Source organism: Halictus rubicundus, chromosome 12, assembly GCF_050948215.1.
Source record: "Halictus rubicundus isolate RS-2024b chromosome 12, iyHalRubi1_principal, whole genome shotgun sequence".
Lineage (NCBI taxonomy): Eukaryota > Metazoa > Arthropoda > Insecta > Hymenoptera > Halictidae > Halictus > Halictus rubicundus.
This window is the reverse complement of record NC_135160.1, coordinates 2,056,485-2,077,624: the sequence shown is the minus strand read 5'-3', so window position 1 is coordinate 2,077,624 and position 21,140 is coordinate 2,056,485. Positions and strand designations below refer to the sequence as shown.

Below are 21,140 nucleotides of genomic sequence, written 5' to 3'. Positions count from 1 at the left end.
CCTTAACAAAGCCGCGGAGAACATTTTTGCAAAGGAAAAAGTTACTTGAAATGACCTTAGGGATCCGTTTTAAGGAAGTACAAAATTTTGGGACACATAGCCCTCACATACCCTCACATACCCTCATTTTGGGTATACATAGTTACATATAAAATGCATTTATTGGTAGTAAGAATAAAAAGCGCGCGAAGTCATTAAAAACTGATGGATAATTTGATTCATCGACATAAATAAATATCATTTTGCGAAGTATTCCAATTGAATATAAACACATTCGACCAGATTGATTTCCTCTATCAATCCCACTACAGTCAATTGAATCGACAGGTATTGCAATCGCTCCGATTCAAGTGACACTGTATCGAAAATGAGTATACGTACTACACGCGGATTGTTGTTCAATCAATGAACAGTGTAGCAAGCTGCATGTCAACGAACACATGACACGCGCAACATGCACGTTTATTAATAATAATGACATCAGTATTGCGATGTCTGAAACTTATTAGAACTAGTTCCGATAGAAATACAAAATATCCTACACTATGTATGGGAAATTTTGTCGATCGTCAAGTTTTATTCGTCGAAACAAATGTTTTTGGCAAAATTAGATTTTTTTGTTTAATAGTTTAGCATCGTTTCATTCGGATAAAAAAGTCCCATCGCAAAAGACGAACGTAGAATAAAAATATCACATCTTTGTTTTTACAAACGTTCTGCGAGGCATGCAAATCTCGTTGCAATGTGTGGCGTCATCTATCGGAATTTTCGCGAAATAAAAAATCATAGAAGAAAATACTTCACCCTTGGTAACGAATTCTCAGCAAAAACACAACAAAGAAATTGTTAAACAATAACTGGCTGAATATGAATGAACACGAACATTTCGAATTTATATTCATATTTCTCGAGCAACGTATGCGATTATGGACGGAGCAAAACCTTTTAACATTTCTAATTTATGTCATTAAGATACGATGACAGATGCCGGCACAACAACAACAACAACAAATGCATTGTCACAGAAATTCGAACACTGTTTTTTACAGGAGATAATCGTCACATTCGCTGGAAAAAAACACAATCGACAGGCATCCGACGCGTGTCATTTCGAAAGTCTCGTCACGATCAGTGGAACCGTGTACGTAATTTTATATTTCGAAATTCATGAAAGTACAATGTTGCAAATATTTGAGAAGTGAGAAACGACCACTTACCACATTCCATATGGTCACGTATTTCAACATCCCCGGGTCGAAATCTCTGGCGGGATGCGGTTTCGGTAATTCCAGGTAAAATACTTTGTACAGTGTGAACGCATACGTCAACACCATTGACGTATGGAAGACTTGATTTATTGTGTACGCCATGTCGCCGAACCGCTGGAAAACAGATAGGAATTTGTCAAACGGATGCGTCCATTTCAAGGCTGGCCGTCTTTTGCTGAGCTTGCCGCGACTGCCTCTACAACCCCCCATGTTCTCGCCCCGGTTTTCGGCAATGATGACGTTGTAGGTTAGGTTCAACTGACAATCGGCAATCAATAGCCCGAATGCCTCCCTACCGTTCTACGCAACAATACTTTTTCGGACTTTCTGTCAACCTTTACACGCTACCCACAGTATTTCACCCTTACGCGCACTGCCTCCAAAAACAGTTGCGTAACAATCCTGAAATAATTATTCACCCTACTTCACTTCATACTTTGAAATAAATCGTGCTTCAGTTTTTAATTTCATATTTTAACCCTAGTACAAGTTGTAACATCTATCCGTACGTAACACAAAAAATTCCGATATAATTATTCTATGCTGCCTTGTTAATGCTGTACTTGTTAGAATGTATTACTCAAGATGATTTTCTGCTTTACTGATTTGCTGAATTTAAAAAATTCTAAATCACCTAACGTTTAATTATGATGGACTATTAAGTACCTTCGGGCAGGTGAAGTATTAAATGACGTAATCGTCGCAGGTTCTCTCAGAAATGGGTTTTTTTAATTAAAAAGCAAATTAAACAGCTCACGTATTGAATTTATTTAAATGTTAACGAGAACGCGCAACACTAATTACAAGTGTCGTCGTCCCGAGTTCAATTAGTCAAAGCGACACACGGTCAAATGCAATATTATGTTTAATCACGGTGAACTTCGATCTGACGGCGCATCAACAAAAATGTTATCGCTGCCGTCTCCGATATAGAACTGATTGCTAATTATTAAAACTGCGAAAGATACTGAGAAAGTGCGACAATCAATGACGCATGATATTTTGTTGTTCATTATACTGTCTAATGTAATCAATTCTTTACGTCTTCTTGAAATACGCAATGTTGTACCACCGCGACGAAAGAAAATTAAAATGTGCTTCGATTTCCCATGTAGATCTTATGGAATCAGTGTGATTAAAAAAGAACGGCCGCTATGCTAATTTTTACTATTAGAACTGATTTAAGAATTATTTTGTCTAGAAACCATGCCACGTGCATATGACTTGCATATTATTGATTTCTTGGTTCTTAGGAATCGAGTAGGTTGCGCAGAATGAATAATATGTAAAAGATACAATGAATGTTTACGTATATTATTATGACAAAACAAAGCCACGCCCCTACGGACAAGGTTGCATATATTTGTCACACGCATTGTCACAGCTACGGCTGTGCTACGGCCTACCCCCACTCCGCTGATTCACGTGCCCGTAGCTGTGCCCGTAGCTGTGCCCAGGGCCCACGGGCATCGGCGAGCGCCCTCAGCCGCTAGTAGGCATGTTCAGCAGCTTTGGTCTAATCATTAGTGTTACAAACACGTCCTCGATATTTCTAGAACCAAAACAATCCAGAACATTTCGAGTATCCGATCTCCGTTAAATTCGTCTCGATTCTTTTTTTAGCTGCTCGCCTTTTTCTAATCCTAACAGGAGAGCTTCGAGCAATCGGAGTTGAACGAAAAGCAGATTGCGTTAGAATCAGTTTTAGATAACTGAAAATGATGCTCAAATCGTGCGGAATCTATCTCTGATTACCCTCGGAGCCTCGGGCGACTCTTATCTTAGGCATCGGTTCTCAAAGACGCTGCGCAGTGCGCACTGTTTTACTCGCTAGTCCCACTTGTCTGACGTAATTCAATGTCTCGGGCATACAGTAGTTTTGTTGCCTTTACTCGGCTTGTAATCGAAGTTTGATGGTTCGGTTACGAGGGCAACGCGTCACAGAAACCGGTGCTTTCTAAGCAAAATTTTTGTGGAATGCCCCGGAACTCGTTTTGGGGCAATCATTCCGTTAATCACGCGGAGGAACTTCGATAATATTTGAGCTAATATCAAGATTTTAACTGATTTACCATTTTGGATTTATACGATAATATTTGTTCACTGTATATGTACTTGTTCACTGATACTTATTGCACGCACAATTGATCGTACGCCAAATGCGTGCCACCACAACAGATTCAAAGATCGGACTAAACCTTAAATTAACTATCAGAAGTCTACCAGTCAGCCTCTCGACGATCGTGGTACATTAAAGAGAACCTAAAAATTACTTTCTAAGTAGTACTACCAACAATTAAACTATTACTCCAATCAATCGTTGCTTCACAATTGCAATTCTCTATAGAAAAAAAATTCCTAAAAAAACCAATAATAGACTAGCACAAAACATTGAAAATTTTGTGATTATAATCCTCTATGGACAGTTAAAATACGTTTACGAGTTTTCGAATGATTTTATGCGGCAACATAGAGGCGACAGAAATTAGCGTTGCGAACTCCATTGGCATGGCACTTAATTAATAATTGCACACGCTTCTCATTCAATGAGAGTCGTGATGTCACGAGCTATGCTTACCTAAAGGGACACCGTGCAATGATGTTTTTCACAGCGTCGCCTGCGCAATGAGAACTCGGTTTTTTCACACCCACTACCTATTCGACGGATATTACAGCGAATACGTTTGGGCGGAGAGAAGCGAAGCGACGTACACTTTTGTCTGGAGGCCTGTTGTTGTACTGACAGTCGATTGTGTCATGGCTCCACGCTCGAACCAGGCCCCCCCATTCACCGTTGCCGCTATCCTGAACCGGCCATTCGCCACAGACCTTTGCAATCTGTTTGCGTGCCCCTGTGTCCCGTCTGGACACGATATTGTATCAGGTAATAAAGACAGAGTTTTCGAAAAGTTACGGTAGACCCTCGCGTACGGCGCGCAGTGGATCTTTCGAAAACCTGGGACAAAGGAACACGTGAAAATTTTATTTATTTATTTTTTAATCGAACACACCTGTGTACTTTAATTTTTTTGCCGATTGTGAGTTTGACACGCCGAAACGCATTGAAAAAAAAAATTTCGAAATGAATAAAAAATTACAAAATACGTCATTTGAACAAAAGTTAGCATTGAAATTGTTATTAAATTATTATTCGTTGTGTTGAACAACTCTCGTCTACTTATATACGAAATTGCTTTGTGAAACAAAACTTTGATAGTAGGAGTAGAAAAAATGCAATTAATGTACTTGACCCTAGAAAATGTTTATTTTGCATAAAGATCGCAATCTATGTGATCCGTCGGCATGATTAAAAAAATATTGCAAAAAAGTACATCTATGTTTATCGAGCTTCGCTTTAGTATAATTACCCGCGTTTATCATGAAATATGTGCGTCCCCTGAGGCTACATATGTAGTCAACATACAATAATGCAATCAAATTCGTTTTTATAACCATCAAGTTCATTTGATTGCGATAGGTTAGTTTCGAACTGTCGGAGAGGCAATGAGGCCTCTTCAGTACTTATTTATTCATATTTGCATTATCTGTGTGGATAAAGAAAATATGAGGTTGCTGTTTGGAAATGAAATGTTACAAAACGCATTCGGCTGTCCCGGATTTGCGATATTTACTGTTTCAGCAATTTGATAATGGTTTGTGTATGCAATATGCGATATAATGCAACCCGTGCGATACAATTTATCTGGCGACCTTTGCCATACATATCTGAAAGCAGGAAAACAACTTTTAACAAACAATTGTTGATTTTAACACCGATACAAACCAATTTAACGGTGGTGTTTCTTGATGAAATTACTAAAAAATATAGTTCGTGAAACGTTCTTGTATTGCCATACAAAATTTTCCTTATGAAATTGCAACCAGTAGTCTGGTGATTCGTCACGCAAATGTTTACGGGTAACAACCATAACAAACAATTACAACAGTGCTTATAACGAATTGTTTTTTTACATACAATTACATGCAATTAAGTCATGACATGCAACATCCACTTCTCAAACGTGATCAACTTCCTTATCATTTGCATTTAAACGAATAAGATCCGGCTCTCAAGCATCGGAGAAACGAATGTTTGCATTTATTTCTGCAAAAAGTTTTGTAGACGAATATTTTAATAATAATTTTCAGAAGGAAAGAGACCAAATATTTCTTCTTCAATCGAGTGAACAGTTAAACCAAGGCTGATCAGGTAGCCACAAAACACGTCATCTTCAAATATTTTTCGTGACATCCAAGTAAACCTGACCCAAGCTAAATGAGGCTAAACCCAGCCAGGCTGAACGAATCGGGCCCAAACGCACCGGAATAGACCCGAGTGAATCAAAACGGACATGAGAGGGCCCTAGGTGAACCGAAGCGGAACGAAGCGAGTCCGAGTCAGTTCGAGTGGATCAGAGAAATTAACTGAAGCGGGTAGAGGCGGGTCCAAACAGTCCAAACAGGTTGGAGCGAGTTCGAGCCACGAGGAAATTAAAAAAAATATTCGTAGCAAGTACTTGCTCTCTGCTGCTCAGTTTGAATATAACTCTGGATCTCACCGTCATATATCATAGAGGTCGTTGGAATCATTGATTTTTCAGAGTCGGTATTACAGATCCCTCGAATCTTATCACAAAATTACAAATTTTGAAACAAAATCCTCGCGAATACCCAGTTCACAATGATATTGTAATATCACATTGTCGAGATACCTTATTGTGCTAATAGTTCCATGCTTTGTGCTCAGATTGTAGATCTTTCGGCATAATAAAAATGTTTAGGTATGGGTTACAGGAAACGGTAGCCAACTAAGTTTATATCTGTCCTTATTAATTCCTATAGGTTAAAAATGATACATCGACGTTTTTCGCTATTTTAAATGATTGTGAACAGCCCTGGACACTTTTACCCAGAGAGAAATGCATGTTCTAGTTAGTATCCACAGATTCCGTAAGAGGGTTTCTAACAGAATCGAATCGGTGACAGTTTCGAAAGGACAGTTTGGCGCCGAACGTTTTCTACGGCTGGCTTGCTAATTGTAAGTTCGCGTATTGCATCGTGTCTAATTTTTCGGCGGAGTCGTGTGCCAGTGTCCGCGAATGAACGACGGGAAACAGCTTTCTTTATTTTTCATATCCGACGAAGACGCGGACAAGTTTGATGCCCCGTATGCGGTTACGGTCATTCGATACGATCTACGCTGTTGACGTAGCATAAACAGGTAACTATGCACGGGCGAGTACGTTGCACGCTACCCAGGCAACGTAACACCTTTTATTGTGTTTGACTTTTCGTGGCTGTCGATGACCCGCTGAAACCTTGAACATTTATTCGACTTTTCGTGTCACAAATATTCGTGATCAACTATCGCTCCTCATTCCAGCAACTTGTCCTTTGGTGTCAAATTGACGTAACTATAAAACATTAAATCAAATTTGCAAACCACTTCTTTGAAAATGACAAACGAAGGTAAGGCAGGGTAGATTCGAAATGAGACTTTTCAAAACTAATAAAATTATTAACGCAGCTAACGATTAACAGAAACGAAGGACGCACTCGTAGAAAAATCATAGAGTTCGTGAACATAAAATTATGCTAGGAAAATGAGCAGCTAAGGCTTACGAACACCATGAAACTCGGCTATGTTCCGAGTACGCCTCGCGGCCGTCAAAGGTCTGGAAAACGTTGGCGCCAAATTTGTCTTCCTCACTCTCGATAAATTTAGACGAAACTATCACTCGTTGCAAACCACCTCGTACTTAAGTTTTGGTCTGTTCGTTCCGCGCGCGCGCGTGTACTTTAATTAGCGAGCCCGAGTTACGTGAACCGTGATAAAGTCTTCTTTATGACTTTTCCGTCCGTAATTATCCCCCTTCTTCGAAGAACGAAATAAAGTAACTACCGCGCACTTTCCTTTTCGTCTTTCTGTTTGTATTATGTCTCTGTGGTTTTATGTCTCCTTCAAGGCGGAAGGGAAATCGATCAGTGCCCCCGCACTTATTACGCTGCTGCATTTTATTGTCACGGCTAGTGTCTGTTCACAATGCGCAGATGATCTCATGGTTGGATGGCCAATAGTTCGTTATACTTTACTGTGATCTCGTGCAAGGAAAACATTATATATAGCACCCGAATAGAACACTAGCAAGGTTCTATAGTCAATTGAATTACAATAACTTGTACAAATCAAGACAACAAATTTTTCATTATAAATTTCAAAGACGAGAACCTCTAAATAGAATGAATTCGTCTATAGGTTCTATGGAGTCCTGTAAAACAGTAAAATGTCAGCTAACCATAGCTGCAACGTGTTTTTACGTGCTGCTTTATAACTCAATTTTGTAATGATCGCGAAAATCGTCGTAACGTATCAGAAGCCCGAGAAATGGGTTGCAGCCACCTTTTACGGCGCCGAAAGAAACCGGTAACTTCTGTCTTTTTCTTCGCCGCTTGCTTCTACCGTTATGTTGCGTAATCTATGGCGGCGTCACCCGAACAGATCTGTTTTCGTCCTTCGACAGAGACAAACGCACCGCAAACAGAGGGAAAAAAACGAATCGGTAACTTGTACTAGCGATGCAGTATCAAAACCACGTGATATTTTATAAACTACCTACCGTGCCGGTTCTGGCGACCGGCGCGGCGCATAGTGGGGCTAAATCGCGAAAACATGGCCAAAATAAGAAGGTGTACTCCAATTTACTTCAAGATTGACACTCCAGGGTTTTTCGGGTTGCTGATTATGAATCTGATGTCAAAATTACAAAAAAAAATAAAATAAAATGACGGATTCAATATGGCGCGTTTCGAATGTAAGGTTATCCAGGACCAACCGTCTTGGTTGAACTGGCACATTACCGAATCACCAACGCCAATTCACAATTGCTTTTCATGATTCATTCCTGGATCCGGCGATGCTGTACGTAGGCCGCAAAAGTATTTCTCAATTGCATTTAATTACATATGTAGGTTAATTGACATGTATAGCCGCGGTGTCACACCGGCACCGGAGCTATGGATTACGCCGCCTAATCTAAACCGCGATATCGTTACAACCAGTCCTTGACGGAATCGATCGCCGTTAGAATTGAATGGTTTCGCGCCATAAAACTAGATTTCATTCCTATAGCACACACGCAGTTGCGTATCAGTCAGCGGATTTTTTGATAGGACACACCTAATCAAACAGTCTACGTATAGTAGAGCTGTTTAGCTTCCGCCCGTAAGGGGCTGCGATTTTCTTGCCCCGGGCACACACAGAAACAGAACGGCGCAAGTGGGCACGAAGACACGCCCCTGCGGGCAAGGCTGCATGTATTTGTCACACGCAGTGTCACAACTACGTGGCCAACTACGGTTGTGCTACGGCCTACCCCCACTCCGCTAAGTCATTCTTGCCCGTAGCATGGCCCATAGTGGTGCCCACGGGCATCTAAGGGGCCGACATTACGAATAAACAGCTCATTGTCAAACATTCTGCTCGATTCCTACGAATTTTTCAAACTGATGAAGAATACTCACTGAGGAAATTTAGCGGTTAGAAAGTGGGTATCGCCATGATACGGCACTGACGGAATACATCAGTTTCTGGCAAGTCACGAATATTTTGCAAGAACCATCGATTACTAATCATTCCAATAATCCGCGCTGCATAGTTGCTCGTCACGGTCGTTGCAGAACTATCGACAACGAAGATTTGTTTATTTTCCGATAAGGTCACGTCAAGGTTCAGCGCTGCATAATGGTCTGTATTTTCGTTGGACGCGGTCAGTGCGAAAACGTGCATCGTGCCGGCCTGTTAGAAATAATTGCGTGACTCGGCGGTTCGTGTCGCGAATCACGGACAATTTCGCGACACGTTTCTCGAAGAATCGTGAAGTCGGGTTGCACGCGAGGCGGCCGGCAATTTGCCGCCGTAGAAAAACCATCGAGGCGCTCGCCGTTTCCTGGGTGTTGCCGTGGTTTGACCGAGCCGACAAAAAAACCGGACGCGAAGCATCTGCTCGATTAATTTTTCTGAGAAACCCCGGCCACAGGTGTGCAAAGGAGACGACCGAGGCTAATCGCGCCGAGCCCCGTTTACACACATGCGAGCCCCTTAAACGCTGCAATTTGCCGAGCGTTTGCGTCCACCAATCGTTCCGCGACTTGCATTAGTGTCGTTTGAAGTTGCTGCGATCTATATCCCAGGTAAAAACCTGACCGCTCAGTTCTGTCGGTAAAACAGACCCTAGTACTCACCATTTACAGATGTTTTTGTTTATTGGATACGTATCGGTAGCAATTAACATTGTAGCTACCGGAATTCCGCCGATATGGAAACCAATCATGTAAACAATTTCGAAAATAGTTTATTAATAATAACAGAAGATACTAGCTGACTACTGGAACAGTTACCCCATTTTTAATAGCACCGATCAGCCCCTTGTAGCAAAGTCCAGCGTACGGAGTATGGTGACTCAGTGCATCAGAGTAATGGAAACAGAATAATTTTTCTTTTTACGGGCAATAGTATGTTCAGCGTTAAAGTACCATTTTTTCCAAATGCCAACGTGTCTTCCACTGCCACTGATGCGCGTGTGGAGTTACTGAACGGCATTTTTACATAAGCGCCGTCCAAGCCGCTGTAATTTACTGGAGCGAATTATGTAAATCCACAAAGTGTCCTGGATTACCTTTTGTAAAATATGGCAGCTCCGCTGACGGCAGCATGTCTACCCGTAAACCGTAGGGGGTTAGACGACCCGCCGTTATCGTGGAAACGTGTCCGAAACAATGGCACCGGTGCCTTTGTACTCCCTGGAACAAGTGATGCAATTGAATTTTATGCACCTGCCTGCAACGCTACTAGCGGACGCTCGCATTTTTGGGGGGACAGGTTTACACGATAGCGTAACAAGAACGATCGGGTGAGTCATCCTTACCGGTAACCGGCTTCGTCTCTTCTACCTGTCCTTCTTCAACGTTCACAGCGCCCCGTTTCTACCTTCGTCGTCGTCGCCTCTCCGCCGTACTATCTTCCTTTCGGTTCTTCGTCCTTCTTCGGTTTGCTAACCTTTCTTCTCTTCCAGTTTTGCGTCGGCACAGGTTATCCTCCATCTTCGTCCCTCTCGCTACCGATAGCAGTACGCTTATCCTTTTTCGATCTTATTCACTCCTGAAGTAGCGATGGGTAGCCTCGTCCTCTGTCTCGCGAGTTTTCAAACAAATTTTCTTGCGCCGATGGCTAACAGAAATTAGTGTAGATCGAATGCAAAACAGTCAGAAAATTTAAAGATACTGTTGCATTATTTTCGACTCACGAAAATTCTTCAAATAATTGTAGCTGCTGTATTTTCGAAAGTTCCGCGCGGTTGAACGGACTCGGCGCGACTCGAGGCCATCGCTGCGCCGGTCCTTTTCCTTGTCCGACCGAGCGAGCGATCATCTCGCCTTGAGTCGGTCTCGCTCGCTCCTTTGTTTCCCAATGGTCTAACACTTTCGAGCGAATCGCAACAGGCGACTTCATTGCGTGCCGTTCGCTCGTGACCGCTCGAGCAACGAGGTTCCTCCGTCGCGCCGTGCCGCGCCGATCCTTTGTCTCCGTTGTTCTCGAATTCGGCGGGTTCGAGCCGGTCGTCGAGAAATGATCAGTGACTTAACGATCATTCCGTAATCCTGCACGGCTCGATCCTCCGGGAAACTCAGTGTGCCAGTGTGTGACGAGAGTGCGCAACGCCAGTGACACGGCCGCGAAGAGAAAAACCGAAAGAAAGCATACGACAAAACATCGTTTACTAACCATCGAACGGTCCTTTCACGTAAGTTCTGCATACGCACGTTTGCGGTCGTCACGTACGATGTCGTTGTACAGCGACCGCTGACAGTTGTCGCTCGAGCACATGCTCGTCGCAAACAATCCTTTGTAAATTCAGCTAATTAGCCGATTCCCGGAAGAGTGTTCCGTAATGTGCGAACGTTAGTGGAACGAAAATAGTGTTTCGTTATGTGTAACGATAATCTTAATGGCTTTCGAACAGTATTGCGAAGCCAATTAACAGTTCGCTGTGTCCTTAATGGGTTCTTATATTCAATTACCAGTTATTCCATTCCAGAAGCTGGCACGTACATCGGGCTGTCCGAACTTTTGTTTCGAAATTGAAAGACACGAAATTACTCTATGTTGCCTTGCGCTATGTTAACCGGAATTAGAGCTCGTTGAAAGAGTTGAATTTGAAACGAAAGTTCAGGGACCTGTAATGGGGGATGATGAAAAAATAATAATCGCACAGATTCGTCATACGCGAACGAGTTCCCGGCGAAGTAAAAGTCCAGCAGAGCGGTTACGTTAGCAAGCGAACGAGTCCGAGACGGTGCGACTGAACGGTGTTTCACCCAGAAGTGACTCATTGCTCGTACAACAGTGTCTTGTTTGATGTTTCACTAATGAACGTTGCCTTTTATCCGTCGTTAACACACACGCGCTCAATAAACACTGGCATTTCAGTTATTCGAATGACTGACAACGGACAGAACGTCGATAAAGTACATTGCCGAGCATATACATGTCGTCCCGTCTGCAGAATTTCCTTTCATGCTTTAGGAAAACGAAATTGTACAAACACATAATGGCGATCATTAGCCTTTTGTGCGCTGCTTGAAAACCTGTGGAAACCCGAGGGAATACACGGAGAATCAGTATAATCGATGCAGTCGTTTAGAGGACGGAGATCGGCTGGAAATTATTATTGCGAAATAGACATAGAGATAATCCACGGATGAATAACTTTTCATTTGCTCAGTGGGAGCGCCTATTTTTAACTTTCCGTGTTTGTGATACGCCTCGTCACCCGTCATTTGTAAATAGGTAGAGATTCGTTTATTGGTTCGAAAATTATTGATGAGACTCCTTGACCGGAATTTGATGCGACTTCGCGCAATCGAGAAATAAAGGTCACGCTTTATCCGCATTTTGTGGCCGAGCGTTTGACTCGCAAGTCTGGAGAAAATTGTTTACGATCTTTCACGGTCTTGGCTTTGGCATCGATTAAAAACAAGGATGAATTAGTCAGTTGGGTGCAAATTAGGATGAAAATTAGTTTTCGCCCTATTTAGTCGTATGCGAAAATTCTGAGAAAAGTCGAACAATTTTCCGGTTGAAAATCCTGGTTGTAAAAAGTCAAGAACCTAAAAAAAAAAATCAGAAAAATACAGATTTGGCATTGAAGTTTAAGAGCGACTTCATTTATATTTTTGCAGTATCAGTGTGTAATTATAAACGATGTTCAAGAATTTTTTCAGCCGTTTCGGCGAAGCGCGCCGGGGTGTAAAAAATAAAAACTGTAAAAACGAAAGTTTTTCGAGTTATTTCACTCTCGAGTCGCCCATAAGATGAATTTAATTTGCGAGAAAGGGTGAATTAGGATTGCGAGACCTGTATAATTCTCGGGCCACATTCAGAATAGCTGTCCACCCCGCCGCGGCCATTTAAACGCCATTAGGTAGTCCGGAGCGTTGATGCCGCGGCGGACAGTTATTATGACCGACGAGGTACGTCGGGTACGTTCTCCAGAAAAACAGGGTGTAATGGCCGCCGCTAAATTGTTGCAGAGATCCGTGGCAAAACGAGGAAAAGGGTTAACGAGATGTCCGAGTACTGCGAGTACATGTGGGACCCCACAAGGGGTCACGCGAGCACCGCTCTGGCGCGGAGCATTTACGAGGAGGAGGCCAGGTTCGACAAACGTGACAAGAAACTGGCCATTAAGACCGTCCGGGCGATCTTGAGGGAAATGCCGGATGTAGGTAAGACGGAGTGCACCTACAAAAACGTTCCACCGGTGGTCCCCCTCGCCCGACAACATTGTTAAAACAACGAATGAAGACGCATTGCCAGCCGGCAGCTACTTACCACATTTACGATCTACAGCCAAGAATTTCTTCAAAAATCAATTCCATACAGCAATCTTGGTCATAAGTAGGCTGTAGATCTTCAAGTTTGAATGGACACTTTTTTGTTCGTCCGTTTTGTCGCATGTCTACAACTGCCGTTTACCACTGGACACTTCGGGTCTGACCTAATAATTTTTTTACTAACCCGTCTCGTCGATTGACGCAATTGTTTCTAACAACTGCTGCCACTGGACACTTCAGGTCCGAGTAACAATATTTTTTATTGCTCCCTGCTGTCGGTGGATGCAATTGTTTCCAACAATTGTGCACGGGATGGTTATTTGTATATTCAACAACGCGTGTCTCTGAAACATGTACTCCTGATGGCAGACGCCGTACATCCCTGGTCCGTTAGCCATGATAAAACACCTTGTCTCGTTTCGTGCAAGCAAATGAAGCCGCGGGGAACCGGCGCGAGGCGAGGCGACGCCGAAGGAGTGTCTGATTCGCTTTCATCGCGTCGATCCACGAATTTCCGGCATAATATCCGTGTTAGAGTCGGCTTCCTGCCGGGCATTTTTCACGCTAGGCATTACAATGACCCCGTCCTTGCTCCTAGACCTGAAGCACTGCACGGACGAATACATCACGCGTTTCCTGCTGGCCCGGAAGTATCGGACGGAGCAGGCTGCTGCCCTGATAGGCGCTTATCAGGCGCAAGTAGCACATCGACAGGATATCTTCGGCAATCTAACGGCGAGGGACCCGGCTCTGCAACGTGCGCTCCGCGCTGGAATACCGGGCGTACTTCCGGCCCGCGATAGGTACTGATATACACACAGAGCTTTGAATCATTTCTATGCCACTTTTACAGCCTTATCTGCACCCTTTTCACGCGAATCTTTGGATAACGGGGTCCGTCGATTCGCTTTGACCCAGTATTTCAAATGTTAGCTAATGTCTTTCAAACGTTTCAGGAAAGGCAGATGCGTGCTGGTGATTCTAGCCTCGCAATGGGACCCCGTGTCGGTTCCAGCGCTGTCAGTGCAAAGAGCTCTTTTCCTGGTGCTGGAAATTCTCATTCAAGATCCTCGAAATCAGGTATCATTCACAAATAGGCACAGTAATTAGGTCCCTTACCCTATGTGTCTCTATGTATCTGTGCAGAGCCCAATGATTAGATTATCCTAGAAGGTGTTTCGCTTGTAATTCAACGCTGCAGGACAGTGTAAAGGATAAAGATCCTCTGTGCACCGGCTAACGGCGCTCCAATTTCTTTTGCAGCAATCCGGTTTCGTCGCTGTGGTAGATTGGAGCGGATTCTCTTTGCGACAAGGCGGTGCCTTGGGCGCAGCGGCACTGCGAAACCTAATAGCCGCTCTTCGTGGTCGATTTCCGGCGAGATTCAAAGCGATCCACTTCCTGTCGGCGCCGCTCTACGTCCAGGCCACCTTGGCCCTGGTGAAACCCTTCTTGGACGAAAAAACTCGGAACAAGGTACGGGGTGATCAACCGCTTGATCGTTCTCCATGTTGACTATAACGTCTGTTGCTTCGACTGCAAAGCCTGTTTCAATTTGCATCGAGCATTACCGGGCTTTCGTTTTTGGCCTGGTTTCTCTGCCGCTATCTCAGTCTAGTTCAAATGTAAAGCTGGCTTATCGCTACAAACATAAATTTTAGCTTTGCTCCTGTAAGCAATTTTCAATGTAATCGTTCCACGATCTCCTTTGATGAATCAAAGTTTCCGTTAAATTGCAAAGGAACTCCAGGTAATTATGTCTGCTAGTATTTCTTCATTCTTACCCCGAAGAACAGCGAATACCGATGAAAGCGAAGTAAGTCGTGTCTTCTTTCTTCGAGATGTTTAGGTTTTCCTGTCTGATTCGATAAAAAAATATGTCAACATGTAACACGTAATGTGTGTTTTGTTTGTGTAATATATCATTCTTCGCTTCGTTATATAATTATTAGTAAAGTCTATGGACGTAATACATAATAAGCGAAAAGATCGATTTGTTTGGAATTTTGACTTACACCGCTTTCATAACCACCGGCAAGTACCAGAAATAAGTCGGGTCGCTATTGCAGAAGTTCAAACACCGTTTTAGAGATGCGCATCTAGATAGAGCGGAGTTAAATATTGACTGGGAGATAATTCGAGGTCGCGCAAATCCTGGTAGAAGATTGGCTCGCCACAGCCGGTTTTTTCGCGAGACGCAGTTTCGAGTTGCGCAGGTTGCAGATTGTTGATAGAATTTTTGCATGGACGATAGATCTACCTGCACGGGAACAATTTGAGTACGCTGCACGAGCACCTGCCTACTGACATCCTGCCAGCAGAATTGGGTGGTACGGGGCCAGCATTCAACCCGGGACTATGGGCAGAGCCAGTCATTCATTCAGCGATGAAGGAAGCCGAACTGGCTGCCATAAAGAAGGAGAACGAGCAGGCCGAGAATGACGGGAGGACGTGCGATCAAAAAACGGTGGAGTCCAGAAACGTGGAGAACCATAAGCGGAACGAGGAGAGCTGCATGGAATCTAGCAACGGCGTCAACAGAGAAAATGGAAGGCGATTTTTCAATCCTTTCGGGAGCTCCGCGAAAAATCAGTCCGCTAAAAAGCCTGGAGCTAACGTAGAACTGAATTTAATTAACCATAGTAATGCGGAAGAGAGGGAAGAGGGGAGAAGGGGAAGTAGAACGATAAGGAGAGACGACGATCCTTACAGTGAGAGTAGAGATAGGATGTTAAACAATGGGAACAGCGATTACTTTAGTGATAAAAAGGAGTCGTACAAGGATGCGGAGGATAATTTGCTAACGTATAGGTCCGAGGCGAATTCTAACGACTATGATACTTCGAATAGGATAGACAGCGACGACGGTAAAGAAAATTCGTTCGACAATAGATCAGAGAATGCTCTTATTGATACCAAGGGCGAGTTATCTTCCGAAGAAACGAATCTCATTACGTAATCTCGTAGACGCGTATTAGTTTCTAAAATGAATTCATCGAGTACTTACGCAGAACTTTTATACGGTATGCATGTATTAGCTCCGGATACGATTATATCAGAATAATGAAACTTTTTATAGATCTTCGACGAAAGGAACGAGCAAACGATAATGTAGTTTTAGAATTTTTTGATAGGCTTTAAGGAGTGCCTTGTGATACGGTAAACGTTATTTAAACATTCACGAGGCTTATATTTTTCTCTCGTGTATAAAATGTTCATTTATTGGTATCGACCCGTTTAGATATTGCATTAGAGTACTTAAAGTAACAAATTTCATCGAGTTTACTATTTTTTAAATTGACTGAGCATTCAAGATTTTTATATAATAAGTAGATTTCAGAAGATTTTTCGAGATCACGAATGCGAATAAGAATTTCATTTTTAAGCATTTGTACGTGCATTTTTTCAAACGGGTTTCCTCGGCGAGCAATTTGTATTACTCTTGTAAATATGTATTGTATTAAATTATTTATTGATATCAAATGTATCATGGAACAGAGGATCTCTTTATTAGATATTTTTAAGACCAATTGGAGACGTATCCTTGAATGAAAACGTATTGTACCTATTAAGAATATCCGTGAATTATCTCTTGTTTCATTACAGTATCGAAAAGAAATTTCGATAAACGCAGAAAGTGTTATTGTGTATGTATATTGATAAAATGTGTAAAGTATATTACCTGCAACGACGCATAGGATTCGTTAAATTTACGCAAGCCAACTAAATTCTACGTTGATTAGAATTACACTTTTATTAGAAAGAAAAATTATAGTAGAATAATGGAATAAAAATTTATTATTTTAGTACATAAAATATATATGTATATGATTTTAACAGCAATACACATTATAAACATAGAATCTTTTGAATACATTGCTGAAAACTTCCTACTACCTTACAATTCTTTTCCAATTTCTCATCTTTCCCCCACTTTCGTGCATACATACGCATATATATATATCCACCCCCCCCCCACAGTTTACATTCCTCCTCTCTCGCTCTTTTTCAAGACGTATGAAAATAGAAAATCGTACATAGAGATCTATGATGAGGTATATAAAAAACGGTAGTCAAATGTAATGCAACAGTTTGCTTAGGTACAAATGTTATTACATATCCTGTGGACACTGATTTTTGGTTACAAAAAAAATTGTTCGACATCAATTTATAAATATAAATATATGTATATGCGGTTTATACGAAAACGATGTAGGTTCTCTTTAATCTGATTTCGAAATCGTTCGATTCAACTTGATTATAATAGCGCGCTTCGACGAAATGCAATTACGGTCGGTTGTAGAACCGACAGCAATTTCTATACTTGTCATATTACTTATAATAATGAGGGACGACAGTATCGGTGCAGTCAGAATGTGAAGACAACAGTGTTTCTCGTAGTAACGTTTACATCCGAATATATGCACTTTAGAAACGTAACTGTAAACGATATTTAGACATTCATATTAATATAGAAAATGCGGCTGCGTTTTATGTCCACATTCTTAGCGTACTTCTCTCCCTCGTTGTGTATTCATAAATATATATTCAACAAAAGAAACCATCGAGACGCAGACATCTACATTTTCAATACCAGAGTTTGTACTGTACCGTTACGAAATTACCAGAGTAGTAAATTTCTTGTACCGAAAAATAGTGATGGCTGAGCTGTGGTTTCGCGCTCGCGTTATTGTCTACAAAACCTCGTTCGGCAGAACCCATCCTCCGAAACGTCGTTCCAATGCTTCAGCTACTGCTATCGTTAGACGATCCTGATACAAACCGCCAATGACCTGTTGCAAAAGTAATTATAGCAGTTAAAAATCATGCAGACTTTTCCGTTGTATTTTCGACGAGTTATTAGGTTGTTGCACATGAAATGTCCGATTTCAGATCGCAAATGTTATGAAGCATATTGATCAAGAAATACTATGCCTGAAGATTTATCAATATGGCATTTTAAGATACAACGTTGAACCTTAAAGATCTATCTTCTTACATAGATGTCTAATTTGACTTTTAAAGAATGTAGATTTCAATGTTAGTCAATGTGCCCGCCACGTGTGCTTTTTATACGAGTAAAAAAGTAGCGTTACGCCATGTTTGACCACAAGGTACAATTTCTACCGTAATGCTATTAAGAAACTTGAATTTCGTTGACAGAAATGATGAGTGGTGGAACGTTACTGTTACAAGTCGGACATTTCGTATGCGAAAAATCGAATACATTATATTTGAACTGGTCAACTGACACGGGCGTTGTAAAAAGAATTGTCGAGCGAATAAAATGAGACCACAGTGACTCGGTATGTGGCAATGTGTACCTGAATGCCAATAGGAAGCCCTTGCCTGTTTAATCCCAACGGGCAAGTAGTGGCAGGCAAGCCTAGTACATTAAAAATCGCAGTGTACGAGAAATTAAATGGCTTAATGAGCGGCTCGTAATGCATCGGTGCGGCCGTCGGATGCGTCGGGTACAAAAATACTCCTTTGTCACCTAAGGTGTTCTACAATGAAAAATAAAAAAATAGATATAATTAAACGTGTGATTATATCAGGGGCGCAGTAAAAGGAGAAAACCCGAATGTTCTGTGAATACATGCTTCCTAACAAATTCAATGATTGCTTTTCTCATATCAACAAGGTACAGGGTCTAATAATTGATAGCACATTAGAAGAATAATAGAATAACTTTCTTATAACCAAACGATCTTTTTATAATCTTTTACGGTTGTAAAACTCAATTTTTACAAAATTTTACGTCATCTTGTAATCCTTGTAGCTGGATAGAAAAACTGAAGTCGATTTACAAAAAAAAAGCTATTTCGATTTAGAATGCGCGCCATCAATTATGTGACTGACCGTATATCGGATTTCTAAGAGACAATGCGCTTCCGTCATAGTGGATAGAAAAATCGCATTCTGCATGCAAGAGGAAAATTCTCTGCTACTAACAAGGAGAACACGTTATACCATGGAAGACTAGCAGCGGTCAGACCAGAGAAAGAAATCACGTCCATTAACAAAGGGTATAATAATCCGTAATTCGATCGTAAGAATGAATTGTTACTCTTGGTATCTTTCGCGATATGTTGTAAAGCGAGGTGAAGCAGAAGGGAGCCAATTCCAATCCTAATTGTATTATGAGTACGGTATGAATTCGAGGTATTACAAGATTCTATACAGAGAAGGCAAGAAATTCATTGACATATACTGTACAGCTTGGTTTTGTGTATCGAAAGAGATTACCGTACCTGAAACTCCTGACAGAGTTCCTTACTTTCTTGGATCAATTGCGTATGCTTCTCGCTCCCGTATGTCACGGCGAAACGTTCGAACATGACAGTGAACAGTGCTATTATCGTATGATTGCTCATGAACAGCATCCATTTCAACACCTCCCACCAAATGGTAATGTGACCTTTCCGATTGGTCAGTTCGTACGAGAAGTCTTTCTCGTCTTTGCAAGTCATGTTCGCCGTCCAGAGAGTGATGCTCTTCTTCATCTTCTTAATATTGAGCTTGGTAGCTTTGATGTTATGCTCCTGCTGTAGATAACGTATCACGTCCTTCATGGCCCTCTTTATATCTAGATCCACCGGCGACGTCAAGTACTGACCTCCGTCCTCTTCCATATAATAGAACTAAATTAAAATATACATACATCACATATTCCGTACAATTGTCAACTGCTAATTCTCCGACTACGTTTCGGAGGATCCAAAACAATTACGACTATCTAAGAAAGCAGTCCGACGAACGCGTCCTCGTTTAATCATGTCATCCGTACCTCGATTTCCGAAATGTTCACGTTCTTATCCAAGTTCAACATGTGCGCGTTCTTGTTCGCAAGAACTTTTAACGTGGGCTTCAGATCTTGCGCGTGTCTGCACATGGGACCGATCGCGAGCAACTGATCCTGATCCTCGCTGTGAGTGCTCGGATACTGACCGTCGTTCGAGACGATACCTTTCGAAGGTTTGTGCCCGAATATCCCGTTGAAGAAACTCGGCATGCGAATGGAACCACCGATGTCCGAACCTATACCCACTGGCGAGCCAGCTGCTGCTTGTATGCAGCCCTCGCCTCCCGACGATCCTCCAACAATGTGTCTGGTGTTGTACGGATTTTTCGTGGTGCCATACAAACAATTGCTGGTCTCCCACCACATCGCCAGCTCCGAAACATTTGTCGTGGCAAGGGGGATTGCTCCCGCGGCTCTCATTAATCTTATCGCTTCCGCGTCGCGTTCGGCAACTATGTTTTTCCGAGCGACTAGACCGGCTGTTTGCTTCATGTTTGCTATTCCTATACAGTCCTGCAGATTTTCCAGATTGTTATCATCGATGCAGACGCGATCCCAGTTACCGTACGTTTGCTCGACTTACCTTTGTAGTGAAAGGCACTCCGAAAAACGGTTTCTCTTCGGCTAGTACTTCTGGAGACGGGGCGTTTTCAGATCTCAAGAGTTCATCGCACTCTCGTGCCTCTTTCAGAGCATCCTCGAAGCGATCCTCCACTACACAATTCAACACCGGTTGAATCTCCTTTATCCTATCTATATACGATTGCACGACACTTTCTGAAGTCAGCTGTAAAAACAAGATGGCACTACCAATTAATTATTTAATTAATTGTTCGCCCGATAACAGGGCACGTGCTGAAGGTTTTCTTGGAATTTCAAGTTGTCTGATCGACTAGAATCTCAGAAGATTTGGGTTAATTGAGGTATAAACGTTTGAACACTCCTCACCTGTTTATTTCGAATTCTCAATGCTAAGATCGTTGCGCTGTTTAACAGAGTTATGTCCTTTATAGGCGGCGCACGGTCCGCAGGACCCTTTATCACGGCAATCAACTTAATTATTTGCCGGACTATGAACTCGAGCAGTCGGTGGATCACGTTCAACATTTGTCCTTTGTTTTGCATCATTTTAGGATTTTTCGTCCTGCTGGACATGTATCTGAAAATCAAACAGT

The 21,140-nt window shown here is 42.2% G+C and overlaps 3 protein-coding genes across 12 annotated transcripts in view; 1 reads left to right on the top strand and 2 right to left on the bottom strand.

Moving 5' to 3' along the window:
- LOC143359514 (androgen-induced gene 1 protein) overlaps positions 1–21,140 on the bottom strand; it is a 36,084-nt gene that overhangs the window by 11,908 nt on the left and 3,036 nt on the right. Inside the window, exons 1-2 of one of the 4 annotated variants that reach the window (XM_076797483.1) lie at positions 6,891–6,914; positions 1,218–1,382 (exon numbers count right to left, since the gene is read on the bottom strand). In XM_076797483.1, coding sequence (XP_076653598.1) covers positions 1,218–1,382; positions 6,891–6,899 — 174 coding nt within the window. In that variant the 5' untranslated portion in view covers positions 6,900–6,914. Of the gene's footprint in view, positions 1–1,217; positions 1,529–3,846; positions 4,023–6,890; positions 6,915–21,140 lie in introns of those variants that run through there. The other 3 variants (XM_076797486.1, XM_076797487.1, XM_076797481.1) reach the window with 3 other exon arrangements.
- Positions 6,199–16,657, top strand: LOC143359512 (clavesin-2). Of its 3 annotated transcripts, none has more exons than XM_076797475.1 (6): positions 6,199–6,489; positions 12,858–13,052; positions 13,759–13,963; positions 14,117–14,240; positions 14,424–14,636; positions 15,415–16,657. In XM_076797475.1, the coding sequence occupies exons 2-6, from the start codon at positions 12,893–12,895 to the stop codon at positions 16,117–16,119; spliced, it is 1,407 nt and encodes a 468-aa protein (XP_076653590.1). In that variant the 5' UTR covers positions 6,199–6,489; positions 12,858–12,892; the 3' UTR covers positions 16,120–16,657. The 3 variants fall into 3 exon arrangements, with proteins under 3 accessions (XP_076653590.1, XP_076653592.1, XP_076653591.1); XM_076797477.1 differs by lacking the exon at positions 6,199–6,489 and adding an exon at positions 8,959–9,458; XM_076797476.1 differs by lacking the exon at positions 6,199–6,489 and adding an exon at positions 10,577–11,068.
- LOC143359511 (fatty-acid amide hydrolase 2) overlaps positions 16,941–21,140 on the bottom strand; it is an 8,529-nt gene continuing 4,329 nt past the window's right edge. For all 5 annotated transcript variants that reach the window (XM_076797471.1, XM_076797472.1, XM_076797473.1 and 2 more), the window contains 6 exons: positions 20,914–21,124; positions 20,549–20,752; positions 19,951–20,478; positions 19,415–19,804; positions 18,485–18,667; positions 16,941–17,953 (listed from right to left, as the gene is read on the bottom strand). In XM_076797471.1, the coding sequence (XP_076653586.1) occupies positions 17,855–17,953; positions 18,485–18,667; positions 19,415–19,804; positions 19,951–20,478; positions 20,549–20,752; positions 20,914–21,120 (1,611 nt within the window). In that variant the 5' untranslated portion in view covers positions 21,121–21,124 and the 3' untranslated portion in view covers positions 16,941–17,854. The remainder of the gene's footprint in view (positions 17,954–18,484; positions 18,668–19,414; positions 19,805–19,950; positions 20,479–20,548; positions 20,753–20,913; positions 21,125–21,140) is intronic.